Here is a 27,377-nt window from a genome sequence, read left to right on the forward strand (position 1 = left end):
GTTTTACGAGGGTATGTTTGGCAGCATGAGTGAAGGATGCTTTGTTGCGAAATAGGAAGCCGATTCTAGATTTAATTTTGGATTGGAGATGTTTAATGTGAGTCTGGAAGGAGAGTTTACAGTCTAACCAGACACCTAGGTATTTGTAGTTGTCCACATATTCTAAGTCAGAACCGTCCAGAGTAGTGATGCTGGACGGGCGGGCAGTGATCAGTTGAAGAGCATGCATTTAGTTTTACTTGCATTTAAGAGCAGTTGGAGGCCACGGAAGGAGAGTTGTATGATATTGAAGCTCGTCTGGAGGTTAGTTAACACAGTGTCCAAAGAAGGGCCAGAGGTATGCAGAATGGTGTCATCTGCGTAGCGGTGGGTCAAAGAATCGAAATGGTCGGTAATCTGTTTGTTAACTTGACTTTCGAAGACCTTAGAAAGGCAGGGTAGAATAGATATAGGTCTGTAGCAGTTTGGGTCTAGAGTGTCTCCCCCTTTGAAGAGGGGATGACCGCGGCAGCTTTCCAATCTTTGGGAATCTCAGACGATTCGAAAGAGAGGTTGAACAGGCTAGTAATAGGGGTTGCAAGAATTTCGGCAGATCATTTTAGAAAGAGAGGGTCCAGATTGTCTAGCTCGGCTGATTTGTAGGGGTCCAGATTTTTCAGCTCTTTCAGAACATCAGCTATCTGGATTTGGGTGAAGGAGAAGTGGGGGAGGCTTGGGCGGTGGGGGGTGGAGGGCTGTTGATCGGGATAGGGGTAGCCAGGTGGAAAGCATGGCCAGCCGTAGAAAAATGCTTATTGAAATTCTCAATTATAGTGGATTTATCGGTGGTGACCGTGTTTCCTAGCCTCAGTGCAGTGGGCAGCTGGGAGGAGGTGCTCTTATTCTCCATGGACTTTACAGTGTCCCAGAACGTTTTTGAGTTTGTGCTACAGAATGGAAATTTCTGCTTGAAAAAGCAAGCCTTAGCTTTCCTAACTGCCTGTGTATATTTGTTCCTAACTTCCCTGAAAAGTTGCATATCACGGGGGCTGTTCGATGCTAATGCAGAACGCCACAGGATGTTTTTGTGCTGGTCAAGGGCAGTCAGGTCTTGAGAGAACCAACGGCTATATCTGTTCCTGGTTCAACCTTTTTGGAATGGGGCATGTTTATTTAAGATGGTGAGGAAGGCACTTTTAAAGAATAACCAGGCATCCTCTACTGACGGGTTGAGGTAAATATCCTTCCAGGATCCTCGGGCCAGGTCGATTAGAAAGGCCTGCTCGCTGAAGTGTTTTAGGGAGCGTTTGACAGTGATGAGGGGTGGTCGTTTGACCTCAGACCCATTATGGATGCAGGTAATGAGGCAGTGATCGCTGAGATCTTGGTTGAAAACAGCAGAGGTGTATTTGGAGGGCAAGTTGGTTAGGATGATATCTATGAGGGTGCCCGAGTTTATGGATTTGGAGTTGTACCTGGTGGGTTCATTGATAATTTGTGTGAGATTGAGGGCATCAAGCTTAGATTGTAGGATGGCCGGGGTGTTAAGCATGTCACAGTTTAGGTCACCTAGCAGCACGAGCTCTGAAGATAGATGGGGGGCAATCAATTCACATATGGTGTCCAGGGCACAGCTGGGGGCAGAGGGTGGTCCATAGCAAGCGGCAACTGTGACAGACTTATTTCTGGAAAGGTGATTTTTAAAACTAGAAGCACTTCCATGATGATTATTATGGTCATGTCAATCATGTTATATACTTAAGCTATTGTAACAAAGCATATGCCAGCATTATAGGCCTACTGCCTCTGCCCAGAGGCCTACTAGGATTTCATGGCAACAGCCATTAGTGCTCACTTTGCCATGTATGAGCCCTGTTTAAAGTCCCTGTTGCAGCTTTCACTTTCACTTTCTTCCACTACATTGGTGGCAGCGTTGGGATCACATCCAACTCATGTCTAGTTATGTGATCTAGTGGTGGGAAGCATTCTGTTTTTCAGCATTGTGTTGGGTGTAATTACATTGATATATCTAGTGAACAATGGATAAGCAACAATGGGTGTGACGGATAGAAGCAGTCACTATAGGTGTGATGAAGCCTTACATCAAAATTGCCTGAATCTGAATTGGAGCTGCTGAGCTTTGACCAGTTATTCAGAAGAAATTCCTCTGTGACTAGACATGACATAAGTTAAACTTACTAGTGTAGACCCAAAACAAACACATTTTACACATGTACAAACTACCTGTTTAAAGTGTTATTACAACCATGGTGTTATTTTGTCACTGAAGCTTATATATCAAATAACCTGACAATGATCCACATCAAATGGGTAGACAAGTAAATGTTAGTGTGTAACAAAACACAAAACACAACTATCCTTTTTATAGGATGCAAACCAGTAATATGAATCACTGTTGATCCATCCTGTTCTGATCTAATGAGATGGATATAGGATTTCCTAGGGCCTAGAATCAAGGCATTTCCCAGTCATGAAGGACGAAGCTCTTACAATATTCAATGATGAAATTTATCCAAAACAGAATATAGGCTACATATGCACCAACTAGTCAGAACAATAAGCTAAGTTCTGAGGGGGAGAGGGACCAAATCCTTAGGGTGAGACACATGGGCTGCTAACAGCTTACTACACAATATACACTTAGTATTACTTTCTTAGCTACAGTTCCTGGCATATTACATAATTTATGTAGCAGAATACAATACATATTTTTGGACTCACAGTTGTTGTGCTGTGCTCACTTGAAAGTGGCGCAGCGGTCCTTCTTGTGGGCAAACCTTGCCATCAAACTTTGTCATCAAAGTCCGGCATTCTCTGGATTTATGGTGCTTTCAAGACAACTGGGAACTCTCGAGTTCCCGACTTGGAATTCCCAGTTGGATGACCGTTCAAAACAATTTTCCCAGTCCGAGCTAATCTTTTTCCAAGTTCCCAGTCGTCTTGAACGCACTAAAGTCCGTTGTTTATCCTATGGTTCTGGCTTGGTGTACAGGGAGAATATTGAAAGAACGGACCATGTTCTGAATTCTGTCACTGTACATTTCAAAAGCGCTGAACAAATAGTTACTGTATATCGACTACTCGCTCATTAATGTCTTAAACAAAATTATGGTTTGCCTCTTATCCGCTCATCATTCCCTTATGTAATAGTTTGTACATCTCAATTGTTATATTGCTTACAGTATATAGGTCTATCTCATTAGTATCTTATTCCTAATTTTATTATGTTGGAATGATTTCATTGTTTTTCTTAATTTGTGTATTATAATTAGCTCATGTGCTTTTCTTCATGAGGAGGGGTTACTATATAATGTTGTTGGGACTGTAACCATGTTTGCCAGTGGCAGTCTCTTCTAGTGTCTCTTCAACAAAAAGTTCAGTAATAGACCCAATTAATTCCAGGTGAAATCGTGAGGGTTGTTTTGTTTGCGCAATGCGCTGTCTGTGTGTTGGTATATTGTCTTTAAAAGTGGATACTCGTGATTTTATTTTCCTTCCTTTTTAGACCACATACAGTGCATTTGGAAAGAATTCAGAGCATTCACTTTTTACACATTTTGTTATGTTACAGCCTTATTCTAAAATGTATTAAATAAAACATTTTGCTCATCAATCTACAGACAGTACCCCATAATGACAAAGTAAAAAACATTTTTTTAGATATAGCACATTTGCATAAGAATTCAGACCCTTTTCTATGAGACTCTAAATTTAGCTCAGGTGCATTCTGTTTCCATTGATAATTTTTTAGATTCTTCTACTACTTGACCAATTTACCTGTGGGAAATTCAATTGATTGGACATGATTTGGAAAGGCACACACCTGTCCATGTAATGTCCCACAGTTGACAGTGCATGTCAGAGCAAAAACCAAGCCATGAGGTCAAAGGAATTTTCCGTATAGCTCCGAAACAGGATTGTGTCGAGGCACCGATCTGGGGAAGGGTATCAAACATTTTTGCAGCATTGAAGGTCCCCAAGAACACAGTGGCCTTCATCATTCTTAAGTAGAAGTTTGGAACCACCAAGAGTTTTCCTAGAGCTGGTCACCTGGCCAAACTGAGCAGTCGGGGGAGAAGTGCCTTGGTCAGGGAGGCGACCAAGAACCAGATGGTCACTCTGACAGAGCTCTAGAGTTCCTCTGTGGAGATGGGAGAACCTTCCAGAGGGACAACCATCTCTGTAGCACTCCACCAATCAGGTCTTTATGGTAGAGTGGCCAGACGGAAGCCACTCCTCAGTAAAAGGCACATGACAGTCCACATGGAGTTTGCCAAAAGGCACCTAAAGGACTCTCAGACCATGAGAAACAAGATGTTCTGGTTTAATAAAACCAAGATTGAACACTTTGGTCTGAATGCCAAGCATCACGTCTGGAGGAAACCATGCACCGCTCATCACCTGGCCAATACCATCCCTATGGTGAAGCATGGTGGTGGCAGCATCATGCTGTGGGGATGATTTTCAGCGGCAGGAACTAGGAGATTAGTCAGGATTGAGGGAACGATGAATGGAGCACAGTACAGAGAGATCCTTGAAGAAAACCTGCTCCAGAGCACTCAGGACTTCAGACTGAGGCAAAGGTTCACCTTCCAACAGGAAAACAACCCTAAGCACACAGCCAAGACCATGCAGGAGTTGCTTCGGGACAAGTCTCTGAATGTCCTTGAGTGGCCCGGCCAGAGCCCAGACTTGAACCAGATCGAACATCTCTGGAGGTACCTGAAAAAATCTGTGCAGCGACGCTCCCCCATAAAACCTGACAGAGCTTGAGAGGATCTGCAGAGAAGAGTGAGAGAAACTCCCCCAATACAGGTGTGCCAGGCTTGTAGCGTCATACTCAAGAAGACTCGAGGCTGTAATGGCTGCCAAAGGTGCTTCAACACAGTACTGAGTAAAGGGTCTGAATACTTATGTACTAGTGATATTTCAGTTTTTTACTTTTAATAAATGTGCAAACATTTCTAAAAACCCATTTTTGCTTTGTCATCAACGGGTATTGATGAGAGGAAAAAAACTATTGAATCGAAGTGAAGAGGTCTGAATACTTTCCAAATAAACTGTAGGCCTAGTAAAATGATAAATTGTTGTGTAGTGGCTTTGCTGGCATGCATCCCAAAAAATTACTTGAGTTTTCCCCCACCAAGATTTACATGCTAAAATCGCCACTGGAAATATATGGCAAGACTTGGAAATGGCTGTCTAGCAATGATCAACAACCAACTTGACAAAGCTTGTACAATCCAGGTGTGCAAAGCTCTTAGAGATTTACCCAGAAAGACTCACAGCTGTAATCGCTGCCAAAGGTGATTCTAACATGTATTGAGTCAGATGTGTGTATACTTATGTAAATGAGATATTTCTGTATTTAATTTACACACATTTGCATAATTTAAAAAAAATGTGTTTTCACTTTGTCATTATGGAGTATTGTGTGTAGATGGGTGAGAAAGGTGGAATAAGGGGTAGGAATACTTTTTGAAGCCAATGTATACTGGTTTTGTAATAAAACAAAGGTGTAGTTGGGGGGGCATGTGCTTGGCTTCCCCAGTGATTTTACCCATGCACTGCTACTGCTAAAACTAAACTGAAACTAAATAACATAAATTGAAATAGTAATGTTTTTATCAAACAAAACATTTATAGAAACTCTAAAGGCAAACTGAAACTAAACTGATTTTCAAAGAAAAATCAAAAAATGAATAGAATTAAAAACTAATAACTATAATAATCTTGGAAAAGAGAGAAGGAGAGGCATAGACAGGAGGAGAGGATGAGAGGGGAGAATAGGAAGTACGATGAGGAGAGGAAGAGAGATGAGGAGAGGAAGAGGGAGGCGAGAAGATGAGGAGAGGAAGAGAGGGGTGCAGGAGTAGACATGAAGAGCTTATGTTTACATGATATCTCAACATTTACAGTATATACACTTTACTAAGCTCTTTTCTGTTTGTCATGCTTATCTAACATCCACTTACCAATAATTCAACATTCACTAATAAATAGTTATTCTGGTTATTTCACCTACTTCTTCTTTAATTCAGGATGTCTCCCCACAGAGGGGAAAAGTCTTTGGTTAAATTAAATTACTTTATTATACCACACCTTAAAGATGGTTGCCTCTACAGCACAGAAACAAAAGAAATGTATACACTTCCATGCTATGTAACATGAAAGAGAAACTTATACACACTTTCATGGAAGTGTATGAGTTTCTTGTATAGCCTGTGTTCTGAAGGCAAACAACTTCAAGCCCATGATGGGAAGTTATGATAATACAGAAGGAACTAAATGTCGCTCAACAATGACGAAATAATTCAAGTAAACAGATGATACAGCAACCACAAAGACAAACAGCCTACCGCCCACCCATATTTCAATGTGTAACTCTGTGTTGTTGTATGTGTCACACTTCTTTGCTTTATCTTGGCCAGGTCGCAATTGTAAATGAGAACTTGTTCTCAACTTGCCTACCTGGTTAAATAAAGGTGAAGTAAAATAAATATTTAATGGGGAGAGTTCAAAGTCTAATGAGTGGCAGACACACCTATTATGCATGACAGTCCCAAGTAAATTATTATCTGGAAGTCCCAGGTAGAGTATAAACTTTACATGAGGCTCAACAACACACCACTGACCAGCCGTATCACCTCTTACTGTACTACAAACATCCGTCTCTCCTCTGTGAAGATGTCCAGCTCTGTAACAACCACCACTAACGGGGTGGTGGTCATCACCCATGTACACCCCACTGGGAACGGGATGGGGGTTGTGAGGGTCGCTTCTGCCCCTCACTGTTTGGGACAGACGGTTTCCTCAGTGCCGGGAAGTTTCCGGGCAGGGCAACCAAAAGCGCTGGGGGTAAGAATTTCTGTTTTACATCATTTGAAAATGATTTTGACATTTAAAAAAAAAAGACAATTTTGGTTGAATGTATTGGAAGAAGAGAAAAATGAATTTTCTGCTTTGTACTTTGTTTTTCTCTCACAGACCGTACAGATCATGGTTGGTTTGATGATGCTGTTGACAGGAATCGTGATGGCTACAGGACCACAAGTAGAGTAATTAGCGGAATATTTGTCTGGGGATCTATCATTGTGAGTGAACTGTTCTGTCTAACAATCCTACCCTATATTTCCTGTCTTTCTTGATGCAAACAAAACATCCTAATAATTGAATCATGTCACAATTTGAAAAGAAATGCATTAAAAACAAATGTAAAAAAATGAAAAAAATATAAAATCTTTAATTTAAGGTAATGCTTTATAACGAATTACTTAACTAATGACTTTTATCACTGTATATGTATTTGGCTAGGCCTATGCCATTTATACACTCAGTTTGTATTGACTTCTATGTGGGAGTAATTAAACTTGAATTTGAACTTTGGTCATACTGTAGAAATATGTTTGTCCCACATGGTACCCTACTCACTATATAGTGCACTACTTTTGTAGTGTACCGTGTAGAGAATAGGATGCCATTTGGGACGCACTCTTGTTTAATACCTTCCTTGTTCCTTCTCAGTATGTCATTGCAGGCTCTCTAACTGTTGCTGCTGACAACAGATTGAACACATGTCTGGTCAGTGTCAACTATTTTTTCCTCAATAAAGTTTAGGCTTTTGATTTATAAAGTTCCACTCTATTTCAAAACAGAATCTACTTAGGCCCTAATTTTTTCGTTCAACCTGCTTGTTTTCCTCCCACATCACAAGCAGTGGGGTGGGCACTGGCGATTCAGCAACTGCAGATTGCACCTTTAATAAAGACATGTAATAATGATTGTCAACACACTGTATTCTATATTGTATCATTCATCCCCATGTCCTCTTTCTGCTCTCTGTCCCTTAGGTAAAAGGCTCCCTTGGAATGAATGTTGTCGCCACGGTTACTGCTCTTACTGGCACCATTCTGCATTCTTTAGACAGTGCTGGGATCATCTTTTATAACTACTACTGTGACTATCCAGACTATCCTCCATACTACCCTCCATCCTATGTCTGTCAACAGTATTGGGTACATACCAAATGCTTATTCCTTTGGTCAGGACATATTTGTAAATCGGTATAGGGGTATTTATCATCTATAATCGTATTTCAAGACTTTTGTACATACTGTTGAATGTTTTTTATTCGTTTAAATTATACACCATTTGTAGCATATATGTGACATCTCCAACATGCAAGTAATAGTGAATTAGATGCTATTGAGTTAATTTATACTTCTTGTTAGCCCACGCTGAAACGGGAGTCAAAGTTTAATTGTACATAATTGCTCCAAAATGGCAGTGTAGTCTAGTTAACTGCTGTTTCCTGTTCCTCTCTGTCTATAGGTCAGGTCCCAGGGAATTTCTGGTGTTTTGGTTGTTTTCTCCATGCTGGAGTTTATAGTGTCCATCTGTGTCTCGTCATTCGCCTGCAGAGCTGTCTGCCAGTGCTGCCGTTCCACCCCTGAGGTGAGTCTATGGACATAGATTTCTGTCAAAATGTGGTACAAGATTTAAACAGAAATCTAGCTCCGCATACAGTGTGGTCTGAAATTATTGACACCCTTGATAAAAATGAGCAAAAATGACTGTATAAAATAAATCATTCAATACTGAGCTACATTGTATGGGTCACAATTAATGACACCCCTGTTTTCAATACCTCACTGTGCAAGGATAACAGCACTGACACTTTTTCTAAAATGTTTTATGATTTGGAGACCACATTGGGAGGGATCTTAGACCATTCCTCTGTACAGAATCCTTCCAGATCATTGATGTCCTTTGAAAATAGCTTTGGCCATGCACACCAGTGGTGGGTTTGGCATCGAAATGAGAATGCACAGAAAATAACCCCATATCTACCGTAAAATATAGTGGTGAATCTTTGACGTTATGGGGTTAATTTTCTTCCACTGGTCCTGGGCCCCTTGTTAAGGTCAATAGCATCATGAACTTTAGCCAGTGTAGGAGCCAATTTGGGTGTATCTTATATTATGGTATTATTTTGGCAATTACACTCCCGACCACTAGGGGGCAGACACATGGTGGTGGTAAACACACCAGGTGATATATAAAGGCACAGGTGTTCGGTGGGAGAGCTCACGGTTCTTACTTTTGTTATGACAATTTGCCATGACAATTTTCTGCCAACACAGCGGCCGTGAGCTCAAACCTAGGAAGAATTTCTGATTCTTGGGAGCAACTCTCTCTTTTCCCAGCATGAACGAAAGATGTACAGTACCAGTTTATGAGAAGTTTTTCAGAATCGTTGAAGAGAAAAGTATGGTCCACCCCATTGAGTATTTCACCACAACCTCATATGACATGTCTTGAAATATGCATATAGATAGATTAAAAGTAAACTTACATTGTAAAACTTCTGGCTGCCAACTTTCTAACTCCATCTATAACGTTTTGACTTTATAGCACTCCCAGAAGACATGAATTATTGAGTCCTTGCTAGTTGTACACTTAAAGGTCCTGAACAGTCATTCTTAAAATTACTTTTTATCTCATGGTAACTGCCAGGAAGTTTGAAAAGACAGGCTGAGTGAGAGGGAGCTTATATTCTTGAGCTCGCCTTGACTGACAGCTCTTTGAAACCCCTATGTCAAGCAACTTGGATTCAGTGAGCAGTGTTGCAGTAAAATCATCTCAAGCAAATTTGGTGGCACACAAAGCAACTCAAACATTGAAATCGCATCAAAGATTTAAAAAAATGATAGGTCTTCCGTTTAGCATGTCTCTTGTGATGCGGTTCACAGCAGCACTGGTGGATGTGCTGATTAGTTATGTTCCAACACTCCCTTCATCTTGTGTCAATATCAGTTCTTTTTAAATCTTGATCTAAACGTTTTATATTACCTATCATTCTCTATGTGTATCCTTTTCTGAGTCAGATAGGATTCCCTCAACATTTCTTTGATGTCCAAAAGATTTCAGATAGAAATTTGGTGTATAGAACTTTTCAATTGCGTGTATTTGAAAATGTCTACATTAGTCAGTCTAAAATTGCTTTTTAATTCTGTAATGGAAATCATTTTATTTCTTATGCCTTTAGTTTTCTATGGGGCCAATTTATCAGTGAACTCTGAAAAGCTATCCAAGGATTGTTCCATAGGGTTGTGTTTTTATGGAGTGATATTGGTTCTTTTAGTATGCATTCTGTCACGGTTGTCGTAAGGAGAAGCGGACCAAAGTGCAGCGTGATTGTCGTTCCACATTTTTATTGAACTGTGAAACTATGCAATACATATAAATAAACTGAATAACAAAACAACAAACCGTGACGCAGATGTGAAACATACACTAACTCAAAGACAATCTCCCACAAACCCAGGTGGGAAAAACCCCTACTTAAGTATGATCTCCAATTAGAGACAACGAGGACCAGCTGCCTCTAATTGGAGATCATCCCAAACAAAACCCAACATAGAAATACAAAACTAGAACATAACATAGAAAAACTAAACTAGAAAAACTAAACTAGAAACCCCCCCATCACGCCCTGACCTACTCTACCATAGAAAATAACAGCTTTCTATGGTCAGGACGTGACAGTACCCCCCCCCCCCCCCAAAGGTGCGGACTCCGAACGCACCAACACACACACAAAAAAAAAGGGAGGGTAAGGGAGGGTGAACAAATGTCTATGGCAGCTCTGGTGCAGTACTCAGAACCTTCTCAGCCCGCGGATCCTCCAGCAGAGGAGGCGGCTCCGGTTCGGGGCGTACCCCCGCTCCGCCCGCTGATCCCTCTGCTTTTGTGTCACCTGACCCTGGATCGTCGCCGGAGGTTCTGTACTGCAGGCCGCCGCTGGAGGCTCCGGGTTGCGGGCCGTCTCAGGAGGCTCCGGGCTGCGGGCCGTCTCAGGAGGCTCCGGGCTGCGGGCCGTCTCAGGAGGCTCCGGGCTGCGGGCCGTCTCAGGAGGCTCCGGGCTGCGGGCCGTCTCAGGAGGCTCCGGGCTGCGGGCCGTCTCAGGAGGCTCCAGGCTGGGGACCGTCGCTGCAGGCTCCATGCCATGGATCATTACTGCAGGCTCCGTGCCATGGATCACCACTGGAGGCTTTGTGCCATGGATCATCCCTACAGGCTCCGGGCCATGGATCATCCCTACAGGCTTCTTGCCATGGATTATCCCTACAGGCTCCGGACCATGGATCATCACTGGAGGCTTCTTACGTGAAGCCGGAACAGGTCTCACCGATCTGAGGAACGTTGCTGGAGGTTCCGGACTAGGGGACGTCGCCGGAAGCTCTAGACTGGGAACTGTCGCCGGAAGCTCTGGACTGGGAAGGCACACTGGATGCCTGATGCGTGGGGGTGGCACAGGTGGCGCCAGACTGGTAACATGCACCTCAGGGCGAGTGCGAGGAGCAGGAACAGGACACACCGGACTGGGCAGGCGCACTAGAGACCTGATGCGTGGGGCTGGCACAGGTGGCGCCAGACTGGTGACACACACCTCACGGTAAGCATGAGGAGTTGGCTCAGGTCTCCAACCTGACTCTGCCAATCTCCCCGTGTGCCTCCCCCCAAAATGTTTTTGGGGGCTGCCTCTCGTGCTTCCCTCGTTGCCGTGCTCTCGCTGCCTCCACCTGTTCCCATGGGAGGCACTTTTCTCCTGCCCCTAATTCCTCCAAAGCCCTGGATATACTCCTCCTTATCTCCTCAAAAGTCCACTGGTCCATTGCTTGGTCATATGGCGGTGGGAGATTCTGTCACGGTTGTCGTAAGGAGAAGCGGACCAAAGTGCAGCATGATTATCATTCCACATTTTTATTGAACTGTGAACTATGCAATACATATAAATAAACTGAATAACAAAACAACAAACCGTGACGCAGAGGTGAAACATACACTAACTCAAAGACAATCTCCCACAAACCCAGGTGGGAAAAACCCCTACTTAAGTATGATCTCCAATTAGAGACAACGAGGACCAGCTGCCTCTAATTGGAGATCATCCCAAACAAAACCCAACATAGAAATACAAAACTAGAACATAACAACATAGAAAAACTAAACTAGAAAACCCCATGTCACGCCCTGACCTACTCTACCATAGAAAATAACAGCTTGCTATGGTCAGGACGTGACAGCATTTCATTTTCTTCAATATTGTTATAGTGTTCTTAACTATAAAATTGTTCATGTTCTTCTTTATCGTTTGAAAATAGACTTGTGAAAAGATCCTGAGGATTAGCATGAACAACTTCAATATGTACCCATTGTTCTTCTTTAGTGCACTTAACAATATGTTACAAGTAAAAGCCTTGTGTGGCGAGTTAATACAATTCCAAGTCTGGAAGGTTAAAACCACCCTCAGACTTTGGAAGATGTCAAACTTTCCTTTTTATTCTATGTGTTTTATTTACCCATATAAATTCTGTCATGGCGAGTATACTTTTTTAAACAATGTCTTCGGTGGGGTAATTGGTATTACCGAGAATAAATATAAAAACAAAGAAATGGTTAATTGGCCACAAAATCAACATTTTGCAATGTCTATCTCTGTCTCCGGACTTAAAATCCATTGAAAACATGTGGGTTGAATTGAATAGGGCAGTCCATAAATGCAGACTAAGGATCTCAAGGATCTGGAAGGATTCTGTTTGAAGGAGTGGTCTTTGTGAGATAATGTCTAGATGCTTTTTATTGTGGAGATCAAGTTTATAAATTGCTTGGCTGGGCTGATGAGACAGTGGATTGCACAGTCAGATGGAACAGAGTAAATAGGCATTTTAACAGCATAGATTTAGCCCGTTGTATAATTCACAATAGCAGCACTTACAGTTGACCAGGGCAGAAATGAGATTAACTGATGGGAAGGTGGCATCCTATGACCGTGCCACGCTGAAAGTCACTGAGCTCTTCAGTAAGGCCATTCTACTGCCAATGTTTGTCTATGGAGATTGCATGACAGTGTGCTCGATTTTATACACCTGTCAGCAACGGGTGTGTCTGAAATAGCTGAATCAACTCATTTGAAGGGGTGTCCACATACTTTTGTCTATATAGTGTTTGTTCTGCAACTGTAAGAGCTCCGAGCAGTCATGACACCTGCATATTTGATAAGCAATTTATATAAATGGACTTAAAATGTACATGTCTGTCTTTTAGCAAGTGTTCGTCAATGGGAATCAAATACCGGTACCTCATGGCAGCATGACTCCAAGCAACGCACCTTTCCCTCCTCAGAACAACTACGAGGTATGACATATTTGGAGGTTGAATTGCAGGGTTGCCATATAAAATAGGCTGCTCATTATCTCAAATTAAAATTTAGAATATCTCAACAGTGTCCTAGTAACTGAGTTTCTGGAGTAATTTTAAAAAACTTCCACTGCAAAAACTTTCATTTAAAAATGTGTAATCAAAACGTTGGTCACTGTGTAAAATTCTGTGGGGCTGTACTTGCGAATATTCGAAAATGTTTAGTTTAAGTTTAAGCATCGGCCAAATAAAATCATTGACGTAGTTGCACGTGATCAAAGGCTACATGTTAGCTGTTCCCATCACATAACCTGGTACATTTAGCTCTATGCTAAACTCACCAGGTGGTCGTGATTACAGTATATCCAGCTGAAATTCCATATCAGCTCATTAAAATCGTCGACGTAGTTAGAAGCGATAGAACCAATGGTGTGTATAACCCCTGGTTGACTGATAGGGGGCCCTGTATTGAAGCCACCGGGCACAGCCATCTTGGCACTCCTGCTCCAATGTAAAAAAAAGATTTTGGAAGCTACAGAAATACATTTATTAATGTCTACATTCGTTTTTGACACGTTTATTATATTACAGACACCTTAATGCATACTTTCATAATTATATTATGTGAGCTAAAAATAAACATTTGTAAATATATAAAAAACATTTTCCTTCAAATATTTTTTTAGAGAGTACTAATGTTACTGTCCCCCCCTACAACAACACAAATATGTGTAATTTTGTCCTTGAAACATTTAATTGAAATACTGTATAATTCCATTCATTCATATGGAGGACTGCTCCTAATGGGGAGTGCCAATACCACTGTTCGGTGGTGTGAAAGCTCTCAATGGCCAATACATAGCACCAGTAATCCAGGGTTTATATACATCATTGTATAGAACACTTTTCCAACACCTTAACAACAGTCAAATGGCACCATCTGCTAATCAAAGCAACCTGCCACCCCAATGCATGTACATTGAGTGATTAATTGCTTTAACTTATGCTACACAAAGATAAATTACATACATTTTTCTAAACTAATCCAATCATTTAGTTAGATTTTTTTGCTCCCATAACTGAAATGGTTGTTCTAGTTTATTAAATGGCTTAGGTTGTCTCCTCACACTGTTCCTAACCCTGGTAGTCATTATGAATTCAGGTTGGGGGTGATTCAAACGTTAAACTGGTGGATAGCATAACTCTGGCTGGATTCCGTTAAGAATTACACATCACATTGCAAGTCAGCATAATGTGATTAGCAGGTAGGGTTGCAGTTTTTCCAGAAATCTCGGTTGTAAGATTCCTGGAAATCCTTCAACCAGGATCTGGGAATTTTGTTAATGTAAATGGAATTTTGCAATCTTACTTGCAGGCCTGATGTGGCCTTTAAGCCATGTGTTTCAGGCCACTGAAAATAAGGCCTTATGAGATTTATAATGTGTTTTTATTCAGTTTAATTCTAATGATAACATTTGTATAGGAACTCACTTGGTAAAGGCCACAGGAGTGAAAATGAACGATTCCAACATACACATCTCTGTCACTAACAAATACAGTCATGGGTGTGTTGGTCAATTTCTTCAACAAAAAGGGACGTGGAATGACTCCAATGTATAGCATTGGGGTCATGAGAACGGCTAACCAAACCCATCACCTTATGTTTTACTGCCCGTCAGTTGCAAGAAGTGACATCCCAAAAAACACACAATAACTATCCAACCCAAATGGCTGCCAAATCAAACTTTATTTGTCACATGCGCCGAATACAACAAGTGTAGACCTTACTTGCAAGCCCTTAATCAACAGTGCAGTTCAAGAAGAGTTAAGAAAATATTTACCAAATAAACTAAAGTAAAAAATAATAAAAAGTAACACCATAAAATAACAATAACGAGGCTATATACATGGGGTACCGGTACCGAGTCAATGTGTGGGGGTACAGGTTAGTTGAGGTAATTTGTACGTGTAGGTAGGGGTGAAGTCACTATGCATAGATAATAAACAGTGAGTAGCAGCAGTGTACAAAACAAAAGGAGGGGGTCGGGTTTTCAATGTAATTAGTCCGGTGACAATTTGATTAATTGTTAACAGGTCTTATGGCTTTGGGGTAGAAGCTGTTAAGGAGCCTTTTGGTCCTAGACTTGGCGCTCCAGTACCGCTTGCCGTAGCAGAGAAAATAGTCTATGACTTGTCTATGACCATGCTTTCTGGGTACCAGATGGCACTGCAGTGGATAGCCGACTCCTGACCAATTCTGCTATTTTGTGTGGGTTTTTTTTACGCTGATGGTAACTATTTTTGTACATAATGTCTCCGTCATAATTTCCTATGACCGACAACAGCTTCAGGACATCAGAACAGCGATCACTAACTTCGATTTGGATGACAATTTCTACTTCAACAAGTCGGCAGTTCTGCTTTCTCCGGACCAGACCCTAATCCCTGGGATTTAAAAGAGGCAAATGAGCCGGCATCCTGATGAGACTATGTTGGCAAGCAAATAAACCGCCCCTAACCCCTGTTCTATTGGCGAATGTACAATCATTAGAACACAAGACTATCCTATCAACGGGACATGAAGAACTGTAATATTCTATGTTTCACAGAGAGGTGGCTGAACAAAGGCATGGATAAGATACATCTTGCTGGTTTTTCCATGTATCATTTAGAACGAACGGCAACCTCGGGTTAAACTAAGGGGGAGGGGTGTGTCTCTTTGTTAACTCCCGCTGGTGCGCGATCTCTAATGTTAAGGAAGTCTTGAGTTTTTGCTCACCTGAGTTAGAATACCTCATGATAAGCTACAGACCACACTATTTACCAAGAGAGTTTTCATCTATTTCTTTCGTAGCTGTCTGTTTACCACATAGGAGGTTGGTGGCACCTTAATTGGGGAGAACGGTCTTGTGGTAATGACTGGAGCGGAATCAGTAGAATGGTATCAAATACATCAAACACATGGTTTCCAGGTGTTTGATGCCATTCCATTTGCTCCATTATTATGAGCCATCTTCCCCTCAGCAGCCTCCAGTGATTTACAGCCACAAACGATGTTGGCACTAAGACCACACTCAATGACCTGTATAGAAAACAAGAAAATGACTTTAACGCAGGGAAACTGAAATCAGATTTACCTTATTTTTACCAGCATGTCACCTGTGCAACTAGAGGGGACAAAACTCTTGATCACCTTTATTCCACACACAGAATTACATACAAAGCTCTCCCTCGCCCTCCCTTTGGCAAATCTGACCATAACTCTGTCCTCCTCATTCTTGCTGACAAGCAAAAACTCAAAAGGAAGTACCAGTGATGAACTTAATACGAAAGTGGTCAGATGAAGCGGATGCTAAGCTAAAAGACTGTTTTGCTAGCACAGACTGGAATATGTTCCGGGATTCGTTGTCGTCGATGCACTGTATGTATGGATCTACAGTGGGGAGAACAAGTATTTGATACACTGCCGATTTTGCAGGTTTTTCTACTTACAAAGCATGTAGAGGTCTGTAATTTTTATCATAGGTACACTTCAACTGTGAGAGAAAATCCAGAAAATCACATTGTATGATTTTTAAGTAATTAATTTGCATTTTATTGCATGACATAAGTATTTGATACATCAGAAAAGCAGAACTTAATATTTGGTACAGAAACCTTTGTTTGCAATTACAGAGATCATAGGTTACCTGTAGTTCTTGACCAGGTTTGCACACACTGCAGCAGGGATTTTGGCCCACTCCTCCATACAGACCTTCTCCAGACCCCAAAGCCATAAGACCTGTTAACAATTAATCAAATGGCCACCGGACTATTTACATTGACACTCCACCCCCTCCTTTTGGCAGTGTATCAAATACTTGTTCTCCCCACTGTATATACTAGGCAGTGTCAGAGGAAAACCCAAAAAATTGTCAAAGACTCCAGTCACCCAAATCATAGACTGTTCTCTCTGCTATTGCATGACAAGCGGCACCAGAGCGCCAAGTCTAGATCCAAAAGGCTCCTTAATAGCTTCTACCCCCAAGCAATAAGACTGCTGAACAATTATTTACACTGACACCCCCCCCTTATTTACACTGACACTTTACCCCCACCTACATGTACAAATTACCTTGACCAACCTACACCAACCTAGACTCTGTATTTTATTGTGTTACTTATTATTTTATTTTTTACTTTAGTTTATTTAGAAAATATTTTCTTAACTCTGTTTCTTGAACTGCGTTGTTGGTTAAGGGCTTGTAAGTAAGCATTTCACATTAAGGTATACCTACACCTGTTGTCTTCGGCGCATGTGACAAATACAGTTTGATTTGATTTAGATTTGATGTACATATCCCAACCAGAAGCCATAGATTACAGGCAACATCCACACTGAGCTAAAGGCTATGGTTACCACTTTCAAGGAGCGGGACACTAATAAGAAATCCCGCTACCACCTCTGAAGAGCCATCAAACAGGCAAAATGTCAATACAAGACTAAGATCAAATCCTACTACGTCGGCTCTGACGCTTGTCAGATGTGGCAGGGCTTGCAAACTATCATGGACTACAAAACGAAACCCGGTCGCAAGCTGCCCAGTGACGCAAGCCTACCAGATGAGCTAAATGCCTTCTGTGCTCGCTTCAAGGCAAGCAACACTGAGCCATGCATGACCGGCTATTCCGGATGACTGTGTGATCTCGCTCTCCATAGCCGATGTGAGTAAGGCCTTTTAAACAGGTTAACATTCAAACATTCAAGGATTCACAGACGGATTACCAGGACACATACTCAGAGCATGAGCTGACCGGCTGGCAACTGTCTTGAATGACATTTTCAACCTCTCCCTGACCCAGTATGTAATACATACATGTTCCAAGCAGACCACCATAGTCCCTGTGCCCAAGAAGTCCAAACTAACCTGTCTAAATGACTATTGCCCCTTAGCATTCATATATGTAGCCATGAAATGCATTGAAAGGCTGGTCAAGGCTCACATCAACACCATTATCCCAGACACACTGGACCCACTCCAATTCGCATACCGCCCCAACAGATCCCCAGATGACGTAATCTCTATTGGACTCCACACTGCCCTCTCCCACCTGGACAAGAGGAACACCTACAGTACCAGTCAAAAGTTTGGACACACCTACTCATTCAAGGATTTTTCATTATTTGTACTATTTTCTAAATAGTGAAGACATCAAAACTATGAAATAACACACATGGAATCATGTAGTAACCAAAAAAGTGTTTAAAAAATCCAAATACATTTTAGATTTTAGATTCTTTGAATTAGCCACCCCTTGCCTTGATGACAGCTTTGCACACTCTTGGCATTCTCTCAACCAGCTTAACCTGGAAAGCTTTTCCAACAGTCTTGAAGGAGTTCCCACATATTCTGAGCACTTGTTGGCTTCTTTTCTTTCACTCTGCGGTCCAACTGATCCCAAATCATCTCAATTGGGTTGAGGTCGGGTGATTGTGGAGGCTAGGTCATCTGATGCAGCACTCCATCACTCTCCTTCTTGGTTAAATAGCCCTTACACAGCTGTGTGTTTTGGGTCATTGTCCTGTTGAAAAACAAATGATAGTCCCACTAAGCACAAACCAGATGGGATAGTGTATCGCTGCACAATGCTGTGGTAGCCATGCTGGTTAAGTGTGCCTTGAATTACAAATAAATCACAGACCGTGAACCAGCAAAGCACCATCACACCTACTCCTCCATGCTTCATGGTGGGAACCGCACATGCGGAATTCATCCGTTCACCTACTCTGCGTCTCATAAAGACACAGCAGTTGGAACCAAAAATCTCAAATAGATCAAAGGACAGATTTCCACCGGTCTAATGTCCATTGCTCTTGTTTCTTGGCCCAAGCAAGTCTCTTCTTATTATTGATGTCCTTTAATAGTGGTTTCTTTGCAGAAATTCGACCATGAAGGCCTGATTCACGCAGTCTCCTCTGAACAATTGATGTTGAGATGTGTCAGTTACTTGAACTCTGTGAAGCATTTATTTGGGCTGCAATTTGAGATGCAGTTAACTCTAATAAACTTATCCTCTGCAGCAGAGGTAACTTTAGGTCTATCTTTCCTGTGGCGGTCCTCATGAGAGACAGTTTCATCATAGCGCCTGATGGTTTTCGACTGCACTTGAAGAAACTTTCGAAGTTCTTGACATTTTCTGCATTGAATCGCCTTCATGTCTAGGGGCAAGGGGGCAGTATTTGCACGGCCGGATATAAAACGTACCCAATTTAAACTGGTTACTACTCTTGCCCAGAAACGAGAATATGCATATAATTTGTAGATTTGGTCAGTTAGGATCACCACTTTATTTTAGGAATGTGAAATGTCAGAATAATAGCAGAGAGAATGATTTATTTCAGCTTTTATTTATTTCATCATTCCCAGTGGGTCAGAAGTATACATACACTCAATTAGTATTTGGTAGCATTGCCTTTAAATTGTTTAACTTGGGTCAAACGTTTCGGGTAGCCTTCCACAAGCTTCCTACAATAAGTTGAGTGAATTTTGGCCCATTCCTCCTGACAGAGCTGGTGTAACTGAGTCAGGTTCCTAGGCATCCTTGCTCGCACACGCTTTTTCAGTTCTGCCCACAGATTTTCAATGGGATTGAGTTCAGGGCTTTGTGATAGCCACTCCAATACCTTGACTTTGTTATCCTTAAGCCATTTTGCGTGTGTCATGCACAAAGTAGATGTGCTAACCGACTTGCCAAAACTATAGTTTGTTAACAAGAAATTTGTGGAGTGTTTGAAAAATGAGTTTTAATGACTCCAACCTACGTGTATGCAACTTCCAACTTCAACTGTACATACCTCTCCACATTTATCTGTTACTGGTACTCCCTGTATCTAACTCCATTATTGTGTATTTGTTATATTTTTTATTGTAATTTTTAAACTCTGCATCATTGGGAAGGGCTCGTAAGCAAGCATTTCACGGTGTACAGTTGTATTCCGTGCATGTGACAAATAAAAATAGATTTGTTCATTCACTATAGCTCAGCGTTCAACACCATAGTGCACTCCAAGCTCATCACTAAGCTCAGGTCCCTGGGACTGAACACCACCCTCTGCAACTGGATCCTGAACTTCCAGACGGGCCGCCCCAGGTGGTGAGGGTAGGGAACTGCCACGCTTACTCTCAACACGGGGGCCCCTCAGGGTTGTGTGCTTAGTCCCCTCCTGTACTCACTTTTCACCCACAACTGCATGGCCACACACGACTCCAACACCATCATCAAGTTTGCTGACGACACAACGGTGGTAGGCCTGATCACCAACAACAATGAAACAGCCTATAAGAAGTAGGTCAGTGACCTGGCAGTCCAGGACCTCTATACCAGGCGGTGGTAGAAGAAGGCCCTAAACATAATCCAGACTGCAGCCACCCAACTCATAAACTGTTTTCTCTGTTACTGCGGTTTGAATGCACCAGGTCTGGAACCAACAGGACCCTGAACGGCATCAACTCCCAAGCCATAAGACTGCTAAATAGTTAACCAAAAAGCTACCTGGGCTATCTGCATTGACCCCCTTTTGCACAAACTCTTTTGACTCATCACATACGCTGCTGATATTGATTATTATCTATCGTGTTGCCTAGTCACTTTACCCCTACCTATGTGCACATATCTACCTCAATTACCTCGTAACCCTGCACATCAACTCTGTACTGGTACCCGTGTATATAGCCATGTTATCGTTACTCATTGTGTATTTATTCCTGATTTTATTATTTTTTTCTCTGCATTGTTGGGAATGCCCTGTAAATAAGCATTTCACTGTTAGCAGGTAACAAAACAAATACAAATAAATAATATAGAACTATATATATATAACTATATATATAGTTATAGTTATATGTATATATATCACTTAAACTAAATAAAAACGAACAATAAAGGTCTGAAAACGAACTGAAACTGAACTGAATTAAAAATAAACATTGAAAAACGAATAGATATAACTTAAAACTTAAAAATGATATAATAACAAGGATGTGATGATCATGCAATATTGACACTCTACAGGCTCAACCTAGTAAGTAATCAGTTTAAATTGTAAATACTGAGCATGTGTACTGTAGCTTTTTTGTTAACATCTCTCTACTGTATAATTTCTATCATAGTCTGCAACCGAAACGGCATCTTAATCACTATATAGTGCACTACTTAGGGTATAGGGTGCGGGCTTTGGTTAAAGATAGAGCACTAAGTATAGGGAATAGGGTGCCATTTGGGACATATCTGTCCTATTATGTACTGTGTTGTTTCTACAGACTGTGATCTACCCAAAGGGTCCTGAGGGAGACGATATGGGAACAGGGTTTCAACAGAACCCCCTGCCTCCACAAAACACTGCTTTCATCCCTTGAGAATTGGGCTTCTGTGAATACATCGCTCTTTTTCTTATTAAAATTGTCTTCTCTAGGGCTATTTTTCTGATCCAAGCCAGCCAATGGTTGGCACCACATCACTCATCTGAATAATTTGACAGTTCAATATTGATAGTGTAATGTAATGTTTCAGTATAATGTTTAGGTTACTATATGGTGGATTTTTTTAACTTCATGTTTTTGTAATTTCTCTCTTTTTTTATTGATATAATTTAATTAGAATGTATTATATAAAAGTATAGTACATTTATGAACTAACATCAGCCACTGCTACATCATAATGAGGCATCACTTTTTTTAATAACATGCAAATACATATTTAACTTAATGTCTTGAAACAAGTAACCACAGCCATTCATCCCAAACAACATCAGCAATAACCACGACCATTCATCCCACCGCTCAAAAATCACAAACCACCACTCCCCCCATAGTATTCTGAAGAACAGGTTTTCATTCCCTACTTTCTATTTTTAATAAAGTTATTTACCCTGAACCTAAGACCCCTTACCCTAAACTAGATCCGTATCCTATTTCCAACACTTCCCTTTAAACTAGCGTTTCTCAAAGTCGGTCCTCGGTACCCCAAGGCGTGCAAGTTTTGGTTTTTGCCCTAACACTACACAGCTGATTCAAATTATCAAAGCTTGATGATTAGTTGATTATTTGGGGTCCAGAGGACCGAGTTTGGGAACCCTGCCTTATTAAACCTAAACCTTTACCCTAAACTGGGTTTGTATGCTTTACCCAATCCCTCCTCCTCTATTTTATAATTTTTTCTTTACTTCTTTACATTTTTTATTCATTAAAGTTTGTTTTAATGAAATCAAGCTGAGAAAGAAAAAAATGTAACAACTTTCCTTTTGTACGTTGCCAAACCTGACCTTCACCTGACAGATACAAGGAGAAGAGATGTCCCTACCAGTCCCAAAGTTCGTCAGCGCATCACAAGAGGCATGCCAAATGGGAGATGTGTATATAAATAATATATATCTTTGATGCAATTTCAATGTTGTTTGAGATGATTTCACTGCATTGCTGCTCACTGAATCCAAGTTGCTTGACATAGGCGTTTCAAAGAGTTGTCACTCAGCCTGCCTTTTCGGACGCTTGCCTTTTGGTTGATCCATTTGTGGTTTCAGGGTGGGTGAGAAAGGAGTTGTGTGCAGTTGAATCAGTGAAGGTAACCTGCAGTGGACTTGTGATATTTGTGTGTGTTACTTCTGGCCAGAGGAAGAAGGCACTTTGTGTCATGCAACTTGGGTCAATATCTGTTTCTTGTTTTGCTCTTAGGAATAAGGCACCATAGAAAGGAGTGATTTCTGGGGTAGCGTTAAGTGTGAAGGTGGAACAATTGAAGTTGAAAATTCCTGGTCTTTGTGATGCATCCCATTTGGTGCGATGCAGACCAGGTGGGGAGCGTGGTGAAAAAGTAATTGTCAGTCCTTTTGAGTTTTGAGTCAGTCTCAAAGTCATGTTAGGATATATTAGTTATCCTGTTAGAGCTTTTGTGCAGAATCCACTGCACTGTTTCAGATGCAAAAATTCTGGTCATTTTGCAGAAGTGTGTAAGTGGGAGATTCCAAGATGTGGGAAGTGTGCTGGAGGGCATGCGACAGAGGATTGTGTAGTTTCGGTGGATAAAGTTGTGTGTGTCAATTGTAGGGGTGCACATGATGCTGGGGATCGTAAGTGTCCGGTGCGAGAGAGGCAGATTAGTGTGGAGGATGGGTCAAGGGTGATGGATCCTGAGAGGATCCCAGTGAGTAGTAGATTTGTGCCAGTACAAAGGGATAGGGTAATGAGTGAGTTATGCTTCAGTAAGGTTGGCTTCTTAGCATTCATAGCAAGGGTTTTCAACTGTACCACAGAAATTGAAAGTTAACCACAGAAAATAGATGTTGTGGTGGCAGCTGCAGAGAAGTATTTGGGTATATGAGATTTGACAGGGTTACAGGGTTTGTTGAGGGGTGGTGTCCCATCCTCCCAGGCTGTTGGCATAGGCAGAAACAGATATGGGTTTTGATGAGTGTAGGTGACCATTGCAGAGAAGTACTTGGGTGTAGGGCTGTGGCGGTCACAATTTTGTCAGCCGGTGATTGTCAAGCAAATAACTGCAGGTCTCACAGTAATTGACCGTTAATTAACATAAACACATTTAGCATCTCCTGGCTTCCACACATCACCTACAAGCCACTGATGCAGACCTTTGGAACATCTACATTTTAAAAAGTCTAATCAATCTATGTAATATAGCCTACACTGTCACAATATTTATTTTAGACAGGTCTAAAGAAACATTATACGAAGAAAATGTAGTCTACTTCAAAAGAACGGAATAGCATACTCTGAATTGTCCGTATGATAGGTCCTGATCTGGCTATGCCATATGGCTGTGGGCTACACTAGTTCATTTAGCAGACAGATTTGCTTAGAATTCCGCAGCATTATTTGATATTATTTTATAGTATGAACAATACAATTTAACAAAGCTGAATAAAATAGGAAATATATTTTCTTCAAATGATTTCAGGGGGTGCGCACATGCAGCTATTCTGTGTTGAGTGGTTAACAAAGAAACAGGTACTCTTATATGCTTAATTTAGAGTTATTATGAAACTTTAGTTGTGATACAAAACATCGGGCTATAGATTTTTAATACATTCTAAGTCTGCATGATGCGACTCTAATGATGATTTGCATGAAAAAGTTGCATGAACGGCATGAGCTCTGCTTTATTTGCGCAGGCTGTACACACTTCATGAGTCTCTCATTCACAATTTGACAAGCACTTGATAATGCCTTAAATGTCACACCGGCATCCCCTTTGTGTGGCCGCACTGCCCCCTAAAAAAATCCATGCCTTTTGCAGCCAGTGGCCGTTGTGCCCATAGGCTGAATATAATAACTATAATTCCCTTCTCCTGGCTGCATGCTGCGTGCTTCGAAGCACCTCTCCCGTCACGTGATCGGGTCTTTCTCACAGGCTACAAGTGAAGACAGACACATCCGGGACGCAACTGCTCGAGTTCTTTTCCGAAGATATTGTAAGAACTGTCCACATTTACTTTTGGTCAGCCAATAAGATCAGTAGGCCTAACGAACAGCAAAAGCACTAGCCTATGTCAATCTACTGTCCCCCATATTCAAAAGTTGACTTATTCTATTCGAGGAAGAAATATTCCGAACATAGTCTGGGACAGTTGTGGGATGTGTTAGATCCCAAATTAATACAACCACTAGCATAACGCAACAGATCAGAATATTTAGCTTATAAAGTTGATAAACTATCAGGCTATTTTTTTACATTATACATTTGAGTCATTTAGCAGACACTCTTATCCAGAGCGACTTACAGTAGTGAATGCATACATTTCATACCATGCATTTATTTGTTCTTTTTTTTTCTTTTGTACTGGCCCCCCGTGGGAATCAAACCCACAACCCTGGCGTTGCACACACCACGCTCTACCAACTGAGCCACAGGGAAGACTAAGGTAACAATGTGCACAATGTCCATTAGAGGGAAAACACCATCATCAAAAGTGACCGCAAATGTGATTAAGCATGTAATTATTTTATTATAAAGGAGCCTTTTATGGTGAAAATATCTTCCCCAGTGGCGATTTAAGCTTTTAAATGTTGGTGGGGCAAACTCTAAAACTTTTTTAGATGCATGCCAGCAAAGCCACTACACAACACAACACGACACTAAACAATACATTAATTGCACTGTGACGGTTACAAACGGTGCCCACAAATTGTTAGGGCCTACATAAAGCTGTCCCAACAGCAGAACTTTCTTTTCAGCACAATGGAGTGAATCTTTATGTCAGGGGTTCACCTAGGGGTCATTATAGGGGATGTACCAAATGTTTAATGTATTATAATAATTGATAATGCTTATGTTGTATTAATAGAAGGGGAGGGGTTATAAGACCTCCCTCCTTACATTTATAGGGTCCTAGACTACAGATTAACAATATATATATTCATTATAGAGGTTTAATATTGTTCCACAGTTGTTTTCTAGTCTCTCTGCCTCTTTTAAAGAAACGGTCTGAGAAATGTGTGACTGAGACAGAACTCTGCAGGGGAGTGTAAGAGATAAGAGACTAGTCATGTCACGTCCTGACCCTTGTAAGAGGTCATTTTCCATAGTAGAGTGGTCAGGGCGTGACAGGTGGGTGTTTTGGGTGGTTTTGGTTTTCTGTTTCTATGTGGGGTTTTCTAGATTTCTATTTTTATGTTTTTGTTTTCTATGTTTTGGCCAGGTATGGTTTCCAATCAGAGGTAGCTGTCTATCGTTGTCTCTGATTGGAAGCCATACTTAGGCAGCCTGTTTTTCATGTGTGGGTGTTGGTAGTTGTTTTCTGTTTTGTATGTGTTACCTGACGGAACTGTTGGTGATCGTTTTGTTGTTTTTGCTACGTGTTTCATTAATAAAGTAAATATGAGCACTCTACACGCTGCGCCTTGGTCCCCTTTAGACGACCCGTGTTACAAGTCAGACATTCCACAATAAATCAACTTGGGGAGTGGACATTTACTGCTTAGCCCTTAGAAAACACTGGAACTATTGTATCTCTCTTGCAAGTTTGTATAGCTGTGTATGCATGGGTTTGGTCTGATGAGTAGAAGGTAATGACGTATGCAGTGACATCACTAGGGCTGGACTTCGGGTTTAATAAAATAACTTGGGACCTTTTCTATTTTGCAGAACTTACTCGGAAACATGCGTGCTATGTTGTCAACTTCTGTCTGCAATTGCATTAATAAAGGTTTTTGAATGATTTAATTAAAGATATTGTCAGAATGCTAATTTCACCAATGAGCCAATGATTAACAAGGAACAAGGAACGAATCCCAACACTTATCACTGCTACACCTGGCTATTAGCGGAGCCTTGTCTGGCAGCGAAACATTTCATTCAGCCTCATTTACTGCCTTTTAAAAAACACAGCTGATATGGCAGACTTGCTTAAATAAATGTGGTTTCAACTGACAATTGAGATGTACAAACTATGGCATAAGGTGACAACGTCCGGATAAGAGGCAATCTGTAATTTCGATTGAGACATTAATGAGCGAGCTAGGATGGATGTAGTCATTTGTTCAGCACTTTTGAAATGTACAGCGACAGAATTCAGAACATGGGCCGTTCTTACAGTGTTCGCCCTGTACACCAAGTCAGAACCGTGAATAAATAAAGGGTACATATAAGCAGACAATGAAGCTCTAACAATATCATGACTAAAACAGGCTACATGTGCACCACCAAGCCAAAACAGTAGGCTAAGTCAGGAGGTGGAAAGGGACCAAATTATTAGGGTGAGGCACATGGGCAACTAACAGTTTAGTACACAAAATACACTTAGCATTACTTTCTTAGCTACAGTATATATATCTCCCTGGCATACTACATAATTTATGCAGCAGCATACAAGACATTTTTGGACTCACGTTGTTGTGCTCACTTGAACATGAAGGTGGTGCGGTGGTTCTTCTTCGGCAAAGTTTGGCATCAAACTTTGTCGTCAAACTCTGGCATTTTCTGGATTTGTGGTGCTTTCAAGACAAAAAAAACAAGATTCAATCATGATATCAATGATTGAGCTCTAAAAAGAGGCCCGAGTTCCCGACTTGGAATTCCGAGTTGGAATTCAGTCGGAGCTAATTTGCTAATTTGAGTTTCCAGTTGCCTTGAACACAGCAGAAGTCATGCTGGATTGACAGCATGGCTAATGTATTGAACCT

General features: G+C 41.3%; 1 protein-coding gene across 1 annotated transcript; it reads left to right on the forward strand.

Moving 5' to 3' along the window:
* The first annotated feature begins 1,956 nt into the window (after window positions 1-1,956).
* On the forward strand, window positions 1,957-26,085 carry LOC106607434 (membrane-spanning 4-domains subfamily A member 4A-like). The gene is given in 8 exon segments (XM_082976711.1): window positions 1,957-6,858; window positions 6,988-7,054; window positions 7,057-7,094; window positions 7,525-7,581; window positions 7,851-8,015; window positions 8,332-8,454; window positions 13,111-13,200; window positions 21,504-26,085. Coding segments are annotated over 8 exon segments (885 nt in total). The 5' UTR covers window positions 1,957-6,609; the 3' UTR covers window positions 21,600-26,085.
* Window positions 26,086-27,377: the final 1,292 nt, after the last annotated feature.

Source organism: Salmo salar, chromosome 06, assembly GCF_965601325.2.
Source record: "Salmo salar chromosome 06, fSalSal1, whole genome shotgun sequence".
NCBI classification, from domain to species: Eukaryota; Metazoa; Chordata; class Actinopteri; order Salmoniformes; family Salmonidae; genus Salmo; species Salmo salar.